Source organism: Leptopilina boulardi, unplaced genomic scaffold (assembly GCF_019393585.1).
Source record: "Leptopilina boulardi isolate dan_hultmark-lab unplaced genomic scaffold, ZJU_Lbou_2.1 LbouV2_221, whole genome shotgun sequence".
NCBI lineage: Eukaryota > Metazoa > Arthropoda > Insecta > Hymenoptera > Figitidae > Leptopilina > Leptopilina boulardi.
In genome coordinates this window covers 1,045,656-1,064,644 of record NW_026137776.1, presented here as the reverse complement: position 1 = coordinate 1,064,644, position 18,989 = coordinate 1,045,656, and the positions used below count along the sequence as shown (strand labels likewise).

The following is an 18,989-nucleotide window of genomic DNA, read 5'->3' as shown; positions in this document are numbered from 1 at the left end:
TAAATTTTTATTCAAGAAAAAAGATCGAGAATATTTTAATTGGTTCACGATAGACGAATTTCTTATTGCGTCGAATTTAATACAATTCAAATGCCATTTAATTTTTTGTTTTAAATAATTTGATGCTATAGGTTTTGAATAATTCAAATAAGATACCAAAGATGGGTATTTACTTTTCATTTCAAGAAATAATATAACATGTCATTAATTTTTACTTTATAAAGAGGTCGAATCTATAATGAAAAACGATCATGTTATGTACGAAAATTGTGATATATCTTATGTTGAAATAGTTATTATAAAATACTTGAAAACAGTTAAAAATCCAAACGGTGATATCACTCAAAACTTTAATTTTTTACCATTTTCCAAGTATTTTATAATAATTAATTCAAATATATATTAAAATTTGCTCATATTATAAATCCATTTCTCACATGGAAATTTATTAATTTTTTTTTTGTATATCAAAATCATATTAATTACACTGAAAAAAAACTAGTAGGTTTTACTACTTTTTAACTACTCTGAGTAGTACAATAGGTCCTCAACTGAATTTAAACGGTTGAATTAACTATATAAAAATAGTTAAACCAATTAAAAATGTAATTGGTAGAATTACATTTTGTGATTGTATTAACTCAATTTAAAAATGTTAAAACATCTCAAGATGAAAGTAGTAGATTTTACTACTTAAAGTAGTTCAATAGGCTTTAAGAACATTTTTTTGTAGAATTAATAAATCTTTTGCAATTAAAACTACTACTTTAAGTAGTAGATTTTACTACTTAAAATATGAAAATAAAGTTATTTTTTATTTATAATTGTTTATTATCAGTAGAATTGACTTTTTCATCCTCTCTCCTATACTGACGCTTATTTTAAGCTCTAACGATTATGTACCGAACAGAGAAAATTTCTAACCGACAAGAATTGAACCCTCGACCCTAACGCTCGCAATTCGATACCTTAACTTAAAGCCTTAACTTAACAAGAGTAATAACCCCTGATCCTAATACGACATCCCCAATTTTGTCTATGAAAACGCCAGAGCTGCGATCAATTATATAAGAAACAATTTTAATTGCAAGACCACGGGATGTATCTTTTATAACGTGAATCATGTACTCAGAGATATTTGCAACTAACTTTCTTCTATCAAGGGGATGAACAGCTTGTTTATTATTTATGCTATTTATTAAACCTGGTGGACACAAATTCATTATCTCATCTCCTAAAACAATTGTTTGTTTATCACTTTTATCCTTCCCATGAACATTTTCAAGATTACTGAAATCTGGAATTTAAAAAATAATATTAGAATTACAAATCCTAATAATAATAATAAAATAATAATAAAGCATTATGCTTTAGTTTCATACAAATTTCAAAAAAAGTAGACAATTTTAAAAGATAATTAAAATAATACTTTGTTACATATTTTAATAATAATGAATATACCTCCAATAAATTGTAAGTCAATAACAGGAATTGAAGTTTCCTTAAAATAAGTGCCATTGTTGTTATTACTCTCATTAAGTGGAATTACAAGTAAACTTAATGGTTGTTTTGACATCTGAGAAAGTTCTAGCAATATGTCATCATCTTCTATTTCGATACCTTCGAGCTCACTAATAACCTATAAAAATAATTTTTTACATATTAAACAAAAATAAACATTTTAAGTAACATTTATGCTATATTTTTCTTATATATATGGCATATTAATACACAGAAATACCATCATACCTTATAATTACCATCAGGAAGGTCCAATTTTTTTTGTGACTCTTGAAGAACATCTACAATTGTTAAACCTCTGATAAATTTTTGGACACTTTTGGTAGAATCAGAAACCTTGAAAATCGGCATATTGCTTCTGCAAAAAATACATACTAGTTATATCGATTTTGAAAAAAAACATGAATGTCTTAATATTTCGAGAAAATAAGTTCCCTTTTATAAATATTAACAATGCTATTTTTAATATTGTAAAGTATAGTAGTTATACTATTTTATTTAATGTAACTACAATTTCCTGTATCATACCTTACGACTTCATCAGCAAATAGTTATAAGTTGTTATGTACATATCGGTACTTAGGTTTGACAAATAATTTGTTTCCAGTATTATAAATGTGCAAAGGTTCATATGCTATTAGTTCATTTAAAGAACAACATTCGTATCCTTTTACTATTCCAACTTCATAAGCACGAAGTTCAGGGCAAAATGTATTTTCTACTATTTCCATAAGAACGTAAATTTTTTACTTCCGTCATGTAGAAAAATACAAATTTTACCTAGTACAGTATCATGTTGATAAGCAGATTGATTTATCAGTAAAATATTTCCTTTCTCATAGTCTGTTCCTTTTATAGTTACAGAGTTACATTCTTGAAGAAAATCTTGAGTAAGGTTTGCCCTTCTCAATGCTGCTTGCAAATTTTCTGCATAGATATGTATTTCAAAAGGATAACTATTGTTTAATAAAACATCAAATCTAATGTCGCTCCCCAACCTAAGGAAACTTTGAAATAGTTCATGTTTTTCAGACAGTGATTTGGTAATATTTATAAAATTATGAAGAAATCGTATGCTTCGTTTAAAAAAAGTGTACTTACTTTCGAAACGCATAGACCATACCTTTATTAAAGGTCCAAATTTCAAAATTAGTTCAGGATAGTGCCAAAGGAAATGATGTTTTGGTCTTAATTTTACATTAGGAAAATGTTTTGCTCTAAGACACAAATATTCGTCAATGCTTTGTTGCAAATAACCTAAGTAGGATTTATGAATAGCAGGTGCGCAAACTATTTCTGTTATTTCCATGAGTAAAATAATTAATTTCCAAACCGGATTGTCTAATTTTTTAATTTTGTTTTCAATAAATAATGGCAAAAGCCTGAGAAACTGAAATATTTGAAAAGCATGAACAGAAATTATTTTTTTCTTTTCTGAAAATTTGCATGGTTTATCTCTCATGTCTGACTTTGAATACGGAAATAACTCTATCCAAGTGTTTAATTCAGAAACTGTAAACCATTTCTTTTTAATAAGACGCAATAGGAATAAATGAAGATCATAAGCAATGACACCTTCGAAAAGATCGTGACCAAGACATGGAGCAAGTCCAGGATTGCAAACGTGATATGTTTTTAAATTATTAAATACTGAATTAAATTTTACACCTTTATATTCTGTCAAATTGTTACTTCTAATAACTTCTAAAGCAGTTTTATAAGATTCTACAGTTCGTGTTTCATACTTTAAAAACATAGTATCCATTTTATAAAAATTTTCTCTCTCAATTAAGCAAAATCTGCAAAAATATTTTGTTGTGCCGAATCCTTCATTGAAACCGCCTATAGAAGCATGGCCTAAATTATCTCCAGCGATATATATAAGAAATCCCTTAACTATTTTGCCAGGACTAATTTCAACTCCCTCTGACTCTATAACTTTCAAATCTTCAACAATTTTTCCATAAACTTTATTATGAATAATATCTTTTTCTTTAACCAAGGCAACTAGTTTAATTGTATTAATGTGAGATCTAACATGATCGGGTAAATTACCAATGCTAAGATAAACGCCAACAAGTTTGTGCATGTTTTTTGCAGAACCAAGTGGATTAACTGTTTGAAAAGCATCCTGATATAATATTAATTTTAAATTATTTGCATCTTTAAGGAATTCATTCTGTGAAAAAATAATTCCGTCTGTAAAGTCAGTTAGTAAGTCGGAATCGGAAGATTTGCAAGAAGCTGAAAGCTCGTTCTCTATTGATTTATCTCGAAATATTCTTTTTATGGTTTCTTTTATTGGTACATAATGAAAAATTCTTTGTTTCGATTTATCTTCTAAATTAATCACTACTTGCTGTGGCTCAACGTATTCAAATTTTTCTTTGTAAAATTTTTTTCTAAAATAATCAGTTTTTAAAACATCATTTCCCTTTTTAAACAGATCATTTTCAAAAACCTCATTTATAATTTTCTCAACATTTTCCTCTGTCTTAAGTTCTTCATTTAAACGAGCCTTTAAATTTCGTCTCAAAACTTCTTGACATTCATTATGATTGCTATAAATTTCTGAAATTAAATATTGCAGTGTGGTAGTGGGAATCATAAATTGACATTCTAATTTTAAATAAAGCTGAGCAAGGTTTGAAATAAATAAATCTGTTTGATCAGGTTGGGAAATTGTATGACTAAAATCTTCATTTGTATTACCCGAAACTGTTGAGTCATGAATCTCAGTGTATGACAAGGTGTTTTGTGTTTCATGTAAGTTTTCGTCCAAGTTATAGGTCTTTTGTCAATAGAATAATCGTTTACAATTCTTTCTAACAAATTCCTATTTCTGTGTATTCTTGATACATGACTGGTAAACGATTGTACATTATCATATGCCTTTGTGCAATTTTTATAAGGGCAAGCAGCTTTAACATTTCTACGCATATGATCTTTAAGATGTTGTAACAAAACAAAAAGATTATCCATTTCCTTCTTACAAGTCTCAACGTTACAAATATATTTTCCTTCGTCATTAAATGCACGACTATTATTTTGATACTGTACTTTTGGCTTTTTGATTGTTTTATGTATTCTCATCAAATGTGTTCTTAAAAGCACTTCGGATTGAAAAATTTCTTTACATCCATTAAAGTCACAATGAAATTTTTTGAAAACATTTCTATGAAACTTGTGATGTATTAAATGTGTTCTTAAAACTGATGTTTTCTCATAAAAATCGTTAGCTAGAATTTTCATGTGTATGAATTTCAGTTGACAGAATTTATTTTTAGACGAATTTTCATTTTTCGAATTAGCATTTGAATTTCTTTCTTTGTAAACGAAATTTTATTTAACTTAATTTTTAGGTGGCGAATTTTTATTTAAATTATTTTTTTAACAAATTTTTTGTTAACCAACTTTCTATTTTAAACAATTATAATTTAAAATACACGGAGAAAAATGGTGCTGAGATTCTAGTAAAAATTCCAATGGAATAGTAATAATTATACTTTTCTAGTAAAAATTACTATTAATTGTAAAATTTACTTCGCATGAGTAAATATTATTATACTTCTGGTAGTAAAAATTACTAAAAGTAATTATTACAGTAGGTAGTCACTTTTAAAAATTGCTACAGATGAAATGGAAATTGCTTTAGGATTTTTAAATTTTATAACGTCATAGTAAACTTTATTAAATTCTGTATTACTTTTTACATTTGACACTTTTTTAGTATTACTCGTAAAAATTCTAATAAGTAATACTGCGAAATATAAAAATTGCTACTGCAAGAAACAACTTTTACTATTGCAGATGAAACTTTTTACTTGAAAAATAGTACAAACAAACATCAGAAAGATTTGGGCGCAGTTTTTAAATAATGTATTTTTCTCAAGATGTCTTGGATTATTGGAGGATTGCTTTTGCATAATGCTTCTTATTCAATTGTTGGCTCATAGTATCCTTTTTTGTCTTCAGGGTTATAGATTGATACAAGTAAGAAACTACATTTTGAAAAAAAATTGTAAAAATAACATTACAATCATCTACAAAATATATTTTATCTGCAAAAAAACGTTTTAGTTTCTAACATTACAACAAACAAAATCACTTTTTATGGAAGAAATGTTTGTTGTTGAATATCTCATTTATGTTTTATCTATTTCATACATCTACTGTTATGTATCAGAGGCACTTGAAAATGAGGTAATGATTTATTAGAAATAAATATAAAATTGAATTTTTATTAAAAAATTTTTAAAATAAAAAATTTTATTCATAATTTAGTTTAAAATCATTGAATTAAAAAAGTTATATATAAACTATGAACATGTTTATATTGTATAAATATAATATTCTATATATCTATTAATTATATCCAGAGCATTACACTTGGACAGTCTGTGTATAATTGCAAATGGTTTTATTTACCACCAAAAAAAATGAGAAATTTAATGATTATTATTCAACGTTGCCGAAAACCTGCACAATTAACAGCGGCAAAATTTTGTGTTATGAACATGCAAAAATTTGGAAACGTAAAGAAAAATAAATTATTTTTTGAATTTACAAATTTTAAAAACATCAATTGAATACTATTATACTGACAATTATTTGTATTTACTTTTGAATACCATGAGACAGTAAACTTCATTTATTTTCAGATTTTAAAAACATCAATGGGATACTTGTCGCTATTGCTAACAGTTAAAAGTAACCAAATGCATTTATAGTATGAAATTGTAACATAAAAAGTAATAACAATATATTGTTTAAATTATTTGTATATTTTTATTTATACGAGCATAAATGTTCAAAATAACACTGTCCCTTAATTGTTTAGTAATATTTTTTTGGATTCTCATAAATAAATTTAGTTAAAAAGAATTTATAAAAAAACATTTAAAATTCAAAGAAATTTAAAAAGTTGAAAATTAATATTAGTAAACAGAATTTTTAGACAATTTAAATTTACAAAAAATACTAATAAAGCAGTAATAGTTGTAAAACAATAACCTTTTTAATGTCGAGAATTTCCAATTCACTGAATCGTAATTTGACGAATTTTTATTTCCTAGAATTCTTTCTGTCGATAGTTTGTTGATCATGAGAAAACGCGTTTACATCCTAATAAAATAACACGTTTACTCCCTGCTGTACAAGCTTTTACAGGCGCAGTTATAATCCCACCAATAAGTAACGGACTAGGATAATTAAACTTAACACATTTTGGTTTAAAACTTTTTGCTGTAACTGTTAATTTATAAGAATAACTAGGACATGGTGTTCCATATTTGTAAATTCGATGACAACCTCCCTCAAATGGAACAAGACCATCATACTGACAAGGGTTTACTTCACATTTTGGATGTCTCTCACCGGGAGCAAGTGTTAGATAACTTCCTTGGGGGCAAGTACCTTGTCTGTAAGCTTCCTGACATGAAAAATTTGTTGGAGAAAATATATATGGTTCTTCACACTCACAAATAAATTTAGCCGGACGATGGTATATTGAAGGCAAATACGCATTTGCTGGACAGAATTTTAATGACTTCTAAAACAAAATCAAATAAAAAGGATATAAGAGGACTGGATTTATGTGACGTCACAAAACTAATTTTACAAAAAGAATTCGACTAAGAAAGTATTTCTCATTACTTTTTGGAAGAATGCAAATCAACTATAAGAGTTTTAGTTATAAACTATTTTTAAAGATAAATTTACGTCATTTATTTTACTAGAATGCAAGTGCTTTTTGGTTTAATTTAACTTACGCCACCATTAATCGTTTTTGCATATTTTAAGTCGTCACATTCTATTTGAAAATTCTCATTGATTCCTAAATAACTGCTATTATCACTGCAGGGATATCCAATTTTCCAAAGAGTGTGACACTGTCCATCATAAGGAACAAGACCATCAATCTCACAAGGATTTTGTTCGCATTTTGCCACAATTTCACCGGGCGGAACTATAAAATAATATCCAATTGGACAGGGACCTTTTCGATAAGCATCATAGCAAGAATTGTGTTCTTGATGATACAGTAATTTATCTTCACAGTCACAAAACTTTTCAGTCCTATCTTCATCAGCTACAAACAGTTGCAAATTGTTTGGACATTCTTTCAAATAAATCTATAAATAAAAAAATAATTTTTCAAAATCTAAGGCAACTTTTTTATCATCAACTTTGTTTTTTGGCTCCTAAAAATTCAAAAAATTGTGAAACAAAATTCTTATTTTTTTTATTATAAAATGAAACTTTTAATCAATTATTTATATCTAATGCTAAAAATAAAAATTTTTACAAAATTAAAAGAAACAAAAATTTTGTGATTCAAAATGTTCATATTAAATTACTTAACAAAGTATTTACTGTAGAATAAGTAAGACAGTGTCGTTTTACTAAATTGACATTTTGAATTCCTTACGGGATTTTCAGGCTTCAATGTTTTCCCATCAATAGCAATGAAGTCACAAATTATTGCAATGTATGTACATAATCCAATTAATATTTTCATTGCTCTACACACAATATGAATTTTTAGTAAAATCACTATTCAAGTTGCTGCTGTTTAGAGCACTAAAAGACTATCATATTGTTAATCGATTTATATAATCATGTATTCAGTGATTCAGAAAGGAAAATTTTATTTAATATTCAAGGAAAACTGGTATGACTTTACACAAAAAAAATTAATCTTTTCGATAATTCTATTGTTATCTTTTAAAAAGGAATTTAAAAATATTTTGTGTTTGAATAAAATGTTATTGACAACACTGAAAAAAACTAGTAGGTTTTACTACTTTTTAACTACTCTGAGTAGTAAAATAGGTCCTCAACTGAATTTAAACGGTTCTATTAACTATATAAAAATAGTTAAACCAATTAAAAATGTAATTGGTAGAATTACATTTTGTGATTGTATTAACTCAATTTAAAAATGTTAAAACATCTCAAGATGAAAGTAGTAGATTTTACTACTTAAAGTGGTTTAATAGGCTTTAAGAACATTTTTTTGGTACATTTAATAAATATTTTGCAATTGAAACTATACTACTACTTTAAGTAGTAAACTTTACTACTGAAAGTGGTTCAATAGGCTTTAAGAACATTTTTTTGTAGAATTAATAAATCTTTTGCAATTAAAACTACTACTTTAAGTAGTAAACTATACTACTGAAAGTGGTTCAATAGGTTTTAAGAATATTTTTTTGTAGAATTAATAAATCTTTTGCAATTAAAACTACTACTTTAAGTAGTAGATTTTACTACTTAAAATAGGAAAATAAAGTTATTTTTTATTTATAATTGTTTATTATCAGTAGAATTGACTTTTTCATCCTCTCTCCAATACTGACGCTTATTTTATGAAACGATTATGTACCTAACAGAGAAAATTTCTAACCGACGGGAATTGAACCCTCGACCCTAACGCTCGCAATCCGATACCTTAACCGACTTACCACGCACGCTCGCTACGACAGTCTGCAAACTACTCGAAGACTACTTCCTGCTTGTCCAATTGGTAATTTAACTATTTAAAGTAGTCATTTTTACTACTTTTATTAGTTGCTATAACTATCCTTTTTAAGTTTTGACTTGTAAATTTTTCATCTTTTAATTATATTATAAGTTGTTTAATTGCTTAGTGCAGTAAAATCTACTACTTAAAGTGATAGTTTTAATTGCAAAGGATTTTTTAATTCTACGACATAAATGTTCTTAAAGCCAATTGAACCACTTTAAGTAGTAAAAGCTACTACAGAAAGTAGTAGTATTAATTGGAAACGATTTGTAAATTTTACATCAAAAACGTTTTTCAAGCTTATTGAATTAATTAAAATAGTAAAAAATTACTACTTAAAGTAGTAGTTTTAATCACAAAGGATTTGTTAATTCTACAACAAAAATGTTCTTTAAGCCTATTGTACCACTTTGAGTAGTAAAATCTACTACTTAAAGTAGTCGTTTTAATCACAAAGGATTTGTTAATTCTACATAAAAAATCTTCTTTAAGTTTATCGAATTAATTAAAATAGTAAAAATCTACTACTTAAAGTAGTAGTTTTAATTACAGACGACTTGTTAATTCTACAACAAGAATTTTATTGAAGCCTATAAAATCATATAGAAATTAATAAAAAATTTACTACTCAAAAAGCAGTTATATTAATTAAAGAAAATAATTCCTTTTACTACATTTCATATAACTGGTGAATAGTAGTTGGATTTACTACTCTTCAAATTTTGAGTTGACTACAATTCCACTTGTTTTTACTACCTTAAGAAAGTTAATTTTACTACCGACCTGTAGTTGTACTTTAAGGGGGAGTTACACCTTTGACTCAAAAAAAAAATCGATTTTTTTTTTTTGCTTAAACGATACTTTATAATGTGTAGAATAGAAATTATATCATGCGAAGTGATTTTGAAGTTATTTTATGTGAAAAAAATCGAAAACCGCAGAAGGTGTCCAAGAGCGCTTAGAGTGCTTTTTAGCGCTATCGACTATTTTCTCTTTTATCGTGGTTTCAATTGCGTTCTTTTAAGTTTTAATGTTTATTTTTATTTTTGGCAATGTGTAAAACAAAATTAATGTATTAATGTAGAAGGCCAATTATATGGTGCAGGCATCGCAGATTAACGGTTAGTTCATTTTTTTATAAGTTTTCATATGTCAAAACTTTAAACGCGTTTTTCTCGAAATGACATTTTTCAAAACGGTGGACAGTCTAGCTCGAACAGTTTTGATCGGATTGACTTCGGCCAAAGTTTTTTTTTGTTCGTCATTTACTAATGCTTTAGAGTACGTAGCGGATTTTTTTTTTTTTTTTGGCAATAGATTTTTTGAGAAAATTTAGCCCTAAAAACCGACTTTTTCCTTCAAACAGCTGCCAAATTCACAAAAATTAATATTTTTAAAATATTCTACGTACTCTAAAGCTAAATCTATCACAGATTCAGAAAAACTTTGAATTTTTGTTTTAGATTAAACGGTCTAACCGGAATATTGTCCACCGATTTGCTCTGCAGAGAAACAGGACCAACTTTGGCGCCCTCTATAGGTTACAAATTTAACCTTTTTTTAAGTGTAAATATGTTTTTGTAAACTTCAAATCATAACAAATAAAGTCCCTGAAACCAAATTTTGTTTACTTTATTCCTGTGTCTTAAAAAAATTCTTGAAAAACAGGTTCAAAAGAGACCTCAAAGGTGTAACTCCCCCTTAACTACATATTTACGTAAAATCAACTATTACTTATTAACTTCTTAAAAATAATTACATTAACTACATGAACATGATTGGTGTCAGGGAAAACTGATAAAATTGACCCCCCTCTATTTCCCCCAAAATTTCAAAAAAGTAAAAATTTTTTTTGGAAATATTTTACTATCAGGTAGGACAACAATTTCCCCAAGTTTCACTTTTTTTCGAGAAATCAATTTTTTAACTCAGGACATTACATGTACATAAAATGCCTCAGTTTCAAGGAATTTATCACCGGACCCCAATTTTGTATATGTATGCGGTGCAGAGTTCTTTCCCGTGGAATGCCCCGCACATATACTAATCCACATAAAATGTTGAACAGGATGTTAGAAGTTTTATACTGTTCAAAAATTGATATAATTTATTAATTCATAGTGAGGGAATAAACGATGGTATTAATTATTAATGAAAGTTGGTTGATAACATAGAAATCTCTTTAACGTGTCCTGAACCAATCAGTGAGATTGCCATTGTGTGGGTGTCCCAAAGCGAAATTCACGGGCGGTTATAATTGCCAATTAACCCAATAAGCGTTAAATTGTTTTTTTGAAAAAGTACAAAAACTTTTCAAATGAAAAATTTGTTTTCATTAAAATTTAAAAAAAAACATAGTTTTTGGTTTATGTATATATAATTAAAAAGAGGTTGATTTAATTTTTTGAAAATAAAATATCAATTTTAATTTTCTCTCATGATATGTCTTTCTGTAACTTTTCAGATGTAAAAAAAAGAGAAAAATTAATTTTTTAAAATTGTATTTTTCGGAGAACAGCGAGATTCCTTGTACCCTAATCTATCATCCCTTAAAATTATAGACAAAAATCTTTTTTCATTTTAGAGTAAGATGTATACTACCAAAACACATTTTCCCATACTAGGTCACGTGGGAGGTTCCCACATACCCTTAATAAAGATATATCAACATATTTTTTTTACTTTTAAACTTTTCTTGAAAAAAATTATTAATATTATGCCTTTTTTTGACATTCTAGAGTGTGGTTTAACCCCTTAAAAAGAAGATTATATTATATTTATATTATATTTAATATGTAAATAAGATGTAAGTCGAAAGTTCGTCAGAAACTTATTTTTTAATAAGATTTAATCCTACCAAAATTTCTTTAGAATGTGTAAAAAAAGTTTAAGTAGAACTTAATAAAATATTTAAGAAGAAAGAAACAGTTAATAAATGCCAACTCATAATGGGAATTAAATTCAAAAGGAAAGGGAAACTTTAATGTTTAAGTACAGAATTTCTAAAGACAATTAAATTTATAATCTTTTATACTCTGTATATAATTAATTATTCAGATCGAGTTTTCATTCTGTTTTAAAATTTATTAGAATTACTCTTTTAGAATAATTTTTATATATTTATATATATATTATTTATATTTTACTTTATTATGAATGGACATTATATGAATCTCTGAAAATAAATGCGTTAAAATATAAATTTAATTAATCGCAGACAGTACAAGGTATAAGTCCGCGGGAGTTATGGCCATAGTTTTTTTAAAGGTCTGTAAAAATAAAAAGAAAGTGATTTACATATTATTAACTTTTATTGCTACTTAAACATTGAACATTTAACTTACAAATAATAGAGGAGCAAATTTTCAAAACCTGATAAATCCATATTTTCTTATTTCGAGAAAATGAAACAAATGACTTTTCTCACATAACCACTGCAGTTATTTTTAAAATATAAAATTTGTAATAGTTTAATAATGCTATAACAATGTTTTTATATTCAAGACGTTCTGTTTTTAATTAAACTTTATCATAATTTAATGATTTACAGGTATTGGTAATTTTTTCTAATAAGAAACATAAAAATTATAACTCATCTTGGTTATGTCCAAAAGTTGTTGAATTGAAAATTCGTTGTTAACAAATTTTTTTTTTTTAAATTTAACAGCGACAGGAAGATTTGTGAGGTCCTTAAAATATTAAATTTATGTTTATCTCCATTTTTTTGAAAAATGGATTTATCAGATTTTGAAAATTTACTCCTCAATAATAGAAATGAGAAATTTTTTAAATGCAAACAATTTTAAAATTAATATTTTTTAAAAAAACGCGGAATGTACGAGGGAGATGGCCATAGGCGTACGGGAGAGATGACCAATACTTTAAAATCAATCTTTAGCTTTTTGCTTTATCAAAATTTTTAATTTAAAGGGATTAAAGTCTTCTTTTCTTCTTCTGACCATATTTCGAACATTTATTATTAAATTCAGTGCAATTTTCATATAAGCGCTGTCTGTCTGTCTGTCTGTCTGTCTCACCAACACAACAAGGCTACAAGGTATTTTTTTGAGATATCAGAGTGGTTTCCAATGTATTTTTATGTCCTGAACACGATTCCGGGTTTCAAAATTGCGTATTACGTCAGGATTTTGAGTAAAGTGGGGGTAAAGTATCCAAAAACCGTGTTTTTGAGGATTTTCAATATTTTTTTTCTCCTTAACCTGACGTGATAGAGACTTCTATATAGACTTAAATTAAAGCTTATATCTTACACTTTAAAACAGATATGCGCAAGATAAAAAAAAAATACTTTGCAAACAAAAATGAAATTCAAAATTATTCTATAAAATAACATAACACCAGTGAGAAACGTAAACTCTTCACTTTTTTTCAGAACTAGTCAAAATAACAAATCAGTTTTTTATACCTACTTTTTCAATATTTTTCGTCAAGTTTTTTCTTTTAATTGTGTTTTGCCATAAAACAAAGCGAATTAATCTTTAATAAGCGATACCTAGCAGCAAATTCTATAAAATATTTGAATTAGCCATCTCTCCCGCATGGCCAACTCCCCCGGACTTATCCTATATATTCACATAAACTGAGAACGTTGCAAATAAAAATTTTTCCTTTTTGTGAATGCTTATTAACCCATCAACGACCGCCAGGACGAAAAATTTATCTTCACTTACAAGTAACACTACCCAACTGTTAATCACCGATTTTGATGAAACTTGTCACACTTCTAAAACATGGAAAAATATTGAACACGTATTTTTTTATATCGGCCCGTTTTGAGTTTTAAGGGTAGAAAACACCCTTTTTCAATTTAAGGGATGAAAAGCAGTATTTCATACAGAATTTACTAGATTTGCTTGAAACCTATTACTCGGGGGTTTTTGAGGTCGCTGATTACGAATCTGAAGTCAGATTTTAAAAATTCAAAATGGCGGATCCAATATGGCGGACAATAAAATAAAAAATTAATCGGATTTGATTGAAACTCGTTAGTCGGGGGTTTTTGGGGTCGCTGATTACGAATTTGAAGTCAGATTTAAAAAATTCAAAATGGCAGCTCCAAAATGACAGACAACTTTTTAAAAAATTCATTGCGTTCGCTTAAAACTTATAACTCGGGGGTTTTTGGTGTCGCTGATTACGCATCCGATGTTAGTTGTTTAAAATTCAAAATTATGGATCCAACATATTCAATAAAGCCATTATTATAAAGACAAGATCTAATACTGCGACCAACAAATGCAAGATATGATAAACGAACCAACAAAGGCAAGAAACAATTATCCAACCAGTAAAAGCGAGATGTGATAATCCAACCAGTAATGGCAAGATGTGATAATCCAACCAGTAAAGGCAAGATGTGATAATCCAACCAACAAAGGTAAGAATTATTGCTTCTTACCTTTGATGGTTGGATTATTGCTTCTTGCCTTTACTGGTTGGATTATTGCTTCTTACCCTTGTTGGTTGGATTATTGCTTCTTACCTTTGATGGTTGGATTATCACATCTTGCCATTACTGGTTGGATTATCACATCTCGGCTTTACTGGTTGGATTATTGCTTCTTACCTTTGTTGGTTCGTTTATCATATCTTGCATTTGTTGGTCGCAGTATTAGATCTTGTCTTTATAATAATAGCTTTATTGAATATGTTGGATCCATAATTTTGAATTTTAAACAACTAACATCGGATGCGTAATCAGCGACACCAAAAACCCCCGAGTTATAAGTTTTAAGCGAACGCAATGAATTTTTTAAAAAGTTGTCTGTCATTTTGGAGCTGCCATTTTGAATTTTTTAAATCTGACTTCAAATTCGTAATCAGCGATCCCAAAAACCCCCGAGTAATGAGTTTCAAGAAAATTCGAGTGAATTTCAATTTTATTGTCCGCCATATTGGATCCGCCATATTGAATTTTTAAAAATTGACACCGTATTCGTAATCAACTACCCGACTGATATCAGATTCGTAATCAGCGACCCCAAAAACCCCCGACTAACGAGTTTCAATCAAATCCGATTAATTTTTTATTTTATTGTCCGCCATATTGGATCCGCCATTTTGAATTTTTAAAATCTGACTTCAGATTCGTAATCAGCGACCTCAAAAACCCCCGAGTAATAGGTTTCAAGCAAATCTAGTAAATTCCGTATGAAATACTGCTTTTCATCCCTTAAATTGAAAAAGGGTGTTTTCTACCCTTAAAACTCAAAACGGGCCGATATAAAAAAATACGTGTTCAATATTTTTCCATGTTCTAGAAGTGTGACAAGTTTCATCAAAATCGGTGATTAACAGTTGGGTAGTGTTACTTGTTAGCAGCTGTAATTTTATATGAAAAAATAATTTAAAAAATTCAGTATAGCCAATTTTTAACGTAAAATTTATCGCTCTTTTCGATTCAGAAGTCCAAATTTAATTATAAATAAATCCTTCATATTTATAACAATTTTATTTCAAAAAAACATGATTTTTTGCAAAAAAATTTTTATTCAAAAAATATTTTGACATGGAAAACGACAATTAATTTCCTCCGGAACCCAAAATATCGCGTCCTCGAATACCCAGCTACAAAACTATATAGTTGCGAATTTCAAAATTTAAGATGGCGGACGACAAAATGGCGATTTTCCACTAAAAAAAATTTTAAAAATACTATTTTGCAAAAAATAATATATTGATGAATTATTTTTATTTCTGCACTAGTTTTTTGGGTCACTAAACACGAATACGGTATAAGTTTTCAATAATTCAAAATGGCGGATCCAATATGGCGGACAATTTTTTCAAAAACTCAATGGATTTATCTGAAATTTGTTACTCGGGGGTTTTTGGGGTCGCCGGTTACGAATCTGAAGTTACTTTTCAATAATTCAACATGGCGGATCCGAAATAGCTTACAAATTTTAAACCCTGCGGAAAATCCTTTAAAGTACGCGTCTCTTTAGAAATTTTTATAAAAAATGTTAAACAATTTGATTATTTCAGTACTCCTTGGACGGTAGAAATGGTGAAATTTTATGGTCACACAGTAATAAAATAGTAGATCAGTAATAAAAAATGTGTTCGATTTCAATATAAAGTGAAGTAATTCGAAATCAACGACCCCAAAAACTCAATAAGTATTGATTTTCAAGCAAATTCGGTAAATTATTGAAAAGTAACTTCAGATTCGTAACCGGCGACCCCAAAAACCCCCGAGTAACAAATTTCAGATAAATCCATTGAGTTTTTGAAAAAATTGTCCGCCATATTGGATCCGCCATTTTGAATTATTGAAAACTTATACCGTATTCGTGTTTAGTGACCCAAAAAACTAGTGCAGAAATAAAAATAATTCATCAATATATTATTTTTTGCAAAATAGTATTTTTTAAATTTTTTTTAGTGGAAAATCGCCATTTTGTCGTCCGCCATCTTAAATTTTGAAATTCGCAACTATATAGTTTTGTAGCTGGGTATTCGAGGACGCGATATTTTGGGTTTCGGAGGAAATTAATTGTCGTTTTCCATGTCAAAATATTTTTTGAATAAAATTTTTTTTGCAAAAAATCATGTTTTTTTGAAATAAAATTGTTATAAATATTAAGGATTTAATTATAATAAAATTTGGACTTCAGAATCGAAAAGAGCGATAAATTTTACGTTAGAAATGGGCTATCCTGAATTTTTTAAATTATTTTTTCATATAAAATAACAGCGGCTAAGTGAAGGTAAATTTTTCGTCCTGGCGGTCGTTAATGGGTTAAAACACTATGTACAGAATAATTCATATTGGTACAAAAGAAATAATTTTAACACAACATTTTAGTGCAATATGTAATTTTTATTCAATGTTCACCGGTAACCTAAATATTATAGAGGAACAATAATCGTGAACAAGAATTAAGTTGCATGCAATTTTGAATAGGTTATATCTAGCATTTGAAATTTTAATACAGGAATTATATTGCACTCAAATATCAAAAAGAATCATATTGCACTATAATATATATTTCAATAAGAATTTAATTTGAAAACATTTGAAAAATTTTTTTTAATAAAATTAAAATACATAACGTTATTATGCTACAATTAAATTACAAAAAAAATATTTAGAACTTTAAATATGGGTGATTCTACAAACGAGGGAATTATGAGCGGTCAAGCTTATTTTGTATATTAATTTTGTAAAAAATAATTTTTTTTTTTAATGAAAATTGTAAATCTAAATGGTTTCTATTATGTTTATTAATTAATTAATATATTATTTATTTTCATTGAATCGTTATTAATTAATTATCTATGATTATATTACATCTGTACATATATATATATATTTCAGAAAAATGCAGCGAAAGTCTTTTGTACTTTTTTATCAATTCAAATTTTCCTCATAAAAAAGGAAAAAAAAATTCGATGCATTTTTTTTGAAATATATATGTATCTATATATCATAGATAATTAATTAATAATAATTTAATAAAAAAAAATATATATTAATTAATTATTTAATATTATATTGATGACGAGATTGATGATAATAATAGATTATATACTCAGGTCTTTAATTGAAAAATGATATTAATATTTTTTCGATAACTCGAACAAATGTTAATGAATGGCTCTAAAAATGTGTACATTGTTACTTATATATATAATTATCAATTTATTGACAGATGGTACACAAGTCCGAAATTCGCGAACACAGACGCCACAAGAACCGGATTCCAACACTCATTCACATAGTCATATAGATACCTCTGGTATCTTTTTAACCCCACAGAATTCACCGCCATCCGATACTTACGATTCTGCCCTTTCTTCGCCCTTTTCGGAACCCTTCATAGAGCCTGATTCTACAACTTTTGATGATTAAATAAATATTATAATTTTATTTAAATTAAATATTTTTCTATAAAAATCTGTTTGTCTGTTTATTTGTTTTCAATTTTTTTTTAAATTTTATTCAAATGCCGACTATAAAAACTATAAAAATAGCAATGAAAAAGCTGAAACCTAAAATGTGCAGTCCTTGAAAAATATGTACCTATGAAGAAATTGTCAATAAAATTAGTGAAACTGCGAATCTGTAAATTTGTACTTAGTAAAATTTGTAAAACATAAAAAGTAAACTCTTTTTATCGAAATAAACAACAACATTCTAACAAAAAAGTTTTGAATAATATAACTTTACATATTTAGTAATTGAAAAAAAGATTAATAATTTCAGAAAATGTCTAATTCAATTTCAGTTTATTATATTTCTAATTATTTGTTCATATAATTAGTTAAATAATGTGTCATTTTATAGTTTTATACATATATCAATTTTCCCTTAATAAAATTGAACGTCAAAAGAATTTTCAAATTCAAAAAAAAATAATTTTTTTTTTATGAGAATTATTTTTGAAAAATTGCAGCAAGCTTCCTGAAAGCTTGCAGTAACCTTTTAACAAGCTTTCTGCAATTCTCCTGCAACATTTCATAGGAAACTTGCAGAAATCTTTCACGGCAAGCTTTTGGAAATCATTCGCATTAAGTTTGCAGTATAATCTTTCTTTGAAATCTTGTAGTAATCTTTCATGGCAAGCTTACAACAACCTTTCACAGAAAGCTTGCTATGGGTGGGACATTTTGCTATTTTAGGCAAAGAACGGTGCTGAAAAATGACCAAAATTTGCCCATGCGGGAATTATGAAAAACGAGTAGTTTCCCATAGTTTAAACCCTGCTGAATCCGAAAATGGTAATTAGAATCTTGCAAACCTGAGGGAAAGGGATGAAAAACTACCCCTAAATAAGCAATTCCAATAATTCACGACAATTAAAATGCAGTCAAGTAACATCTAAAAAATAAACCAAAATCGCTTAAAATTTGTTACTCGGGGGTTTTCGGGGTCACTGATTACGAATATGATGTTAGTTTTTGAAAATTCAAA

The 18,989-nt window shown here is 27.6% G+C and overlaps 3 protein-coding genes across 4 annotated transcripts; 1 reads left to right on the top strand and 2 right to left on the bottom strand.

The window, feature by feature from the left end:
* Positions 1-859: 859 nt before the first annotated feature.
* Positions 860-2,970, bottom strand: LOC127279647 (uncharacterized). The gene is made up of 4 exons (XM_051302134.1): positions 2,050-2,970; positions 1,750-1,879; positions 1,462-1,639; positions 860-1,297 (listed from the first exon to the last, which is right to left on the bottom strand). The coding sequence occupies exons 2-4, from the start codon at positions 1,870-1,872 to the stop codon at positions 975-977; spliced, it is 624 nt and encodes a 207-aa protein (XP_051158091.1). The 5' UTR covers positions 1,873-1,879; positions 2,050-2,970; the 3' UTR covers positions 860-974.
* A 1,410-nt stretch (positions 2,971-4,380) lies between these two features.
* On the top strand, positions 4,381-6,168 carry LOC127279641 (odorant receptor coreceptor-like). The gene is made up of 4 exons (XM_051302128.1): positions 4,381-4,387; positions 5,357-5,514; positions 5,602-5,724; positions 5,901-6,168. Exons 1-4 carry the CDS (start codon positions 4,381-4,383, stop codon positions 6,108-6,110), a joined length of 498 nt encoding a protein of 165 aa, XP_051158085.1. The 3' UTR covers positions 6,111-6,168.
* On the bottom strand, positions 5,379-8,102 carry LOC127279646 (uncharacterized). 2 transcript variants are annotated; one of them, XR_007842663.1, is made up of 4 exons: positions 7,952-8,102; positions 7,293-7,655; positions 6,535-7,072; positions 5,379-5,522 (listed from the first exon to the last, which is right to left on the bottom strand). XR_007842663.1 is itself a non-coding variant. In XM_051302133.1 (3 exons), exons 1-3 carry the CDS (start codon positions 8,039-8,041, stop codon positions 6,623-6,625), a joined length of 903 nt encoding a protein of 300 aa, XP_051158090.1. In that variant the 5' UTR covers positions 8,042-8,102; the 3' UTR covers positions 6,287-6,622. The 2 variants fall into 2 exon arrangements, 1 of the variants encoding a protein (XP_051158090.1); XM_051302133.1 differs by lacking the exon at positions 5,379-5,522 and having other exon boundaries at positions 6,287-7,072.
* Positions 8,103-18,989: the final 10,887 nt, after the last annotated feature.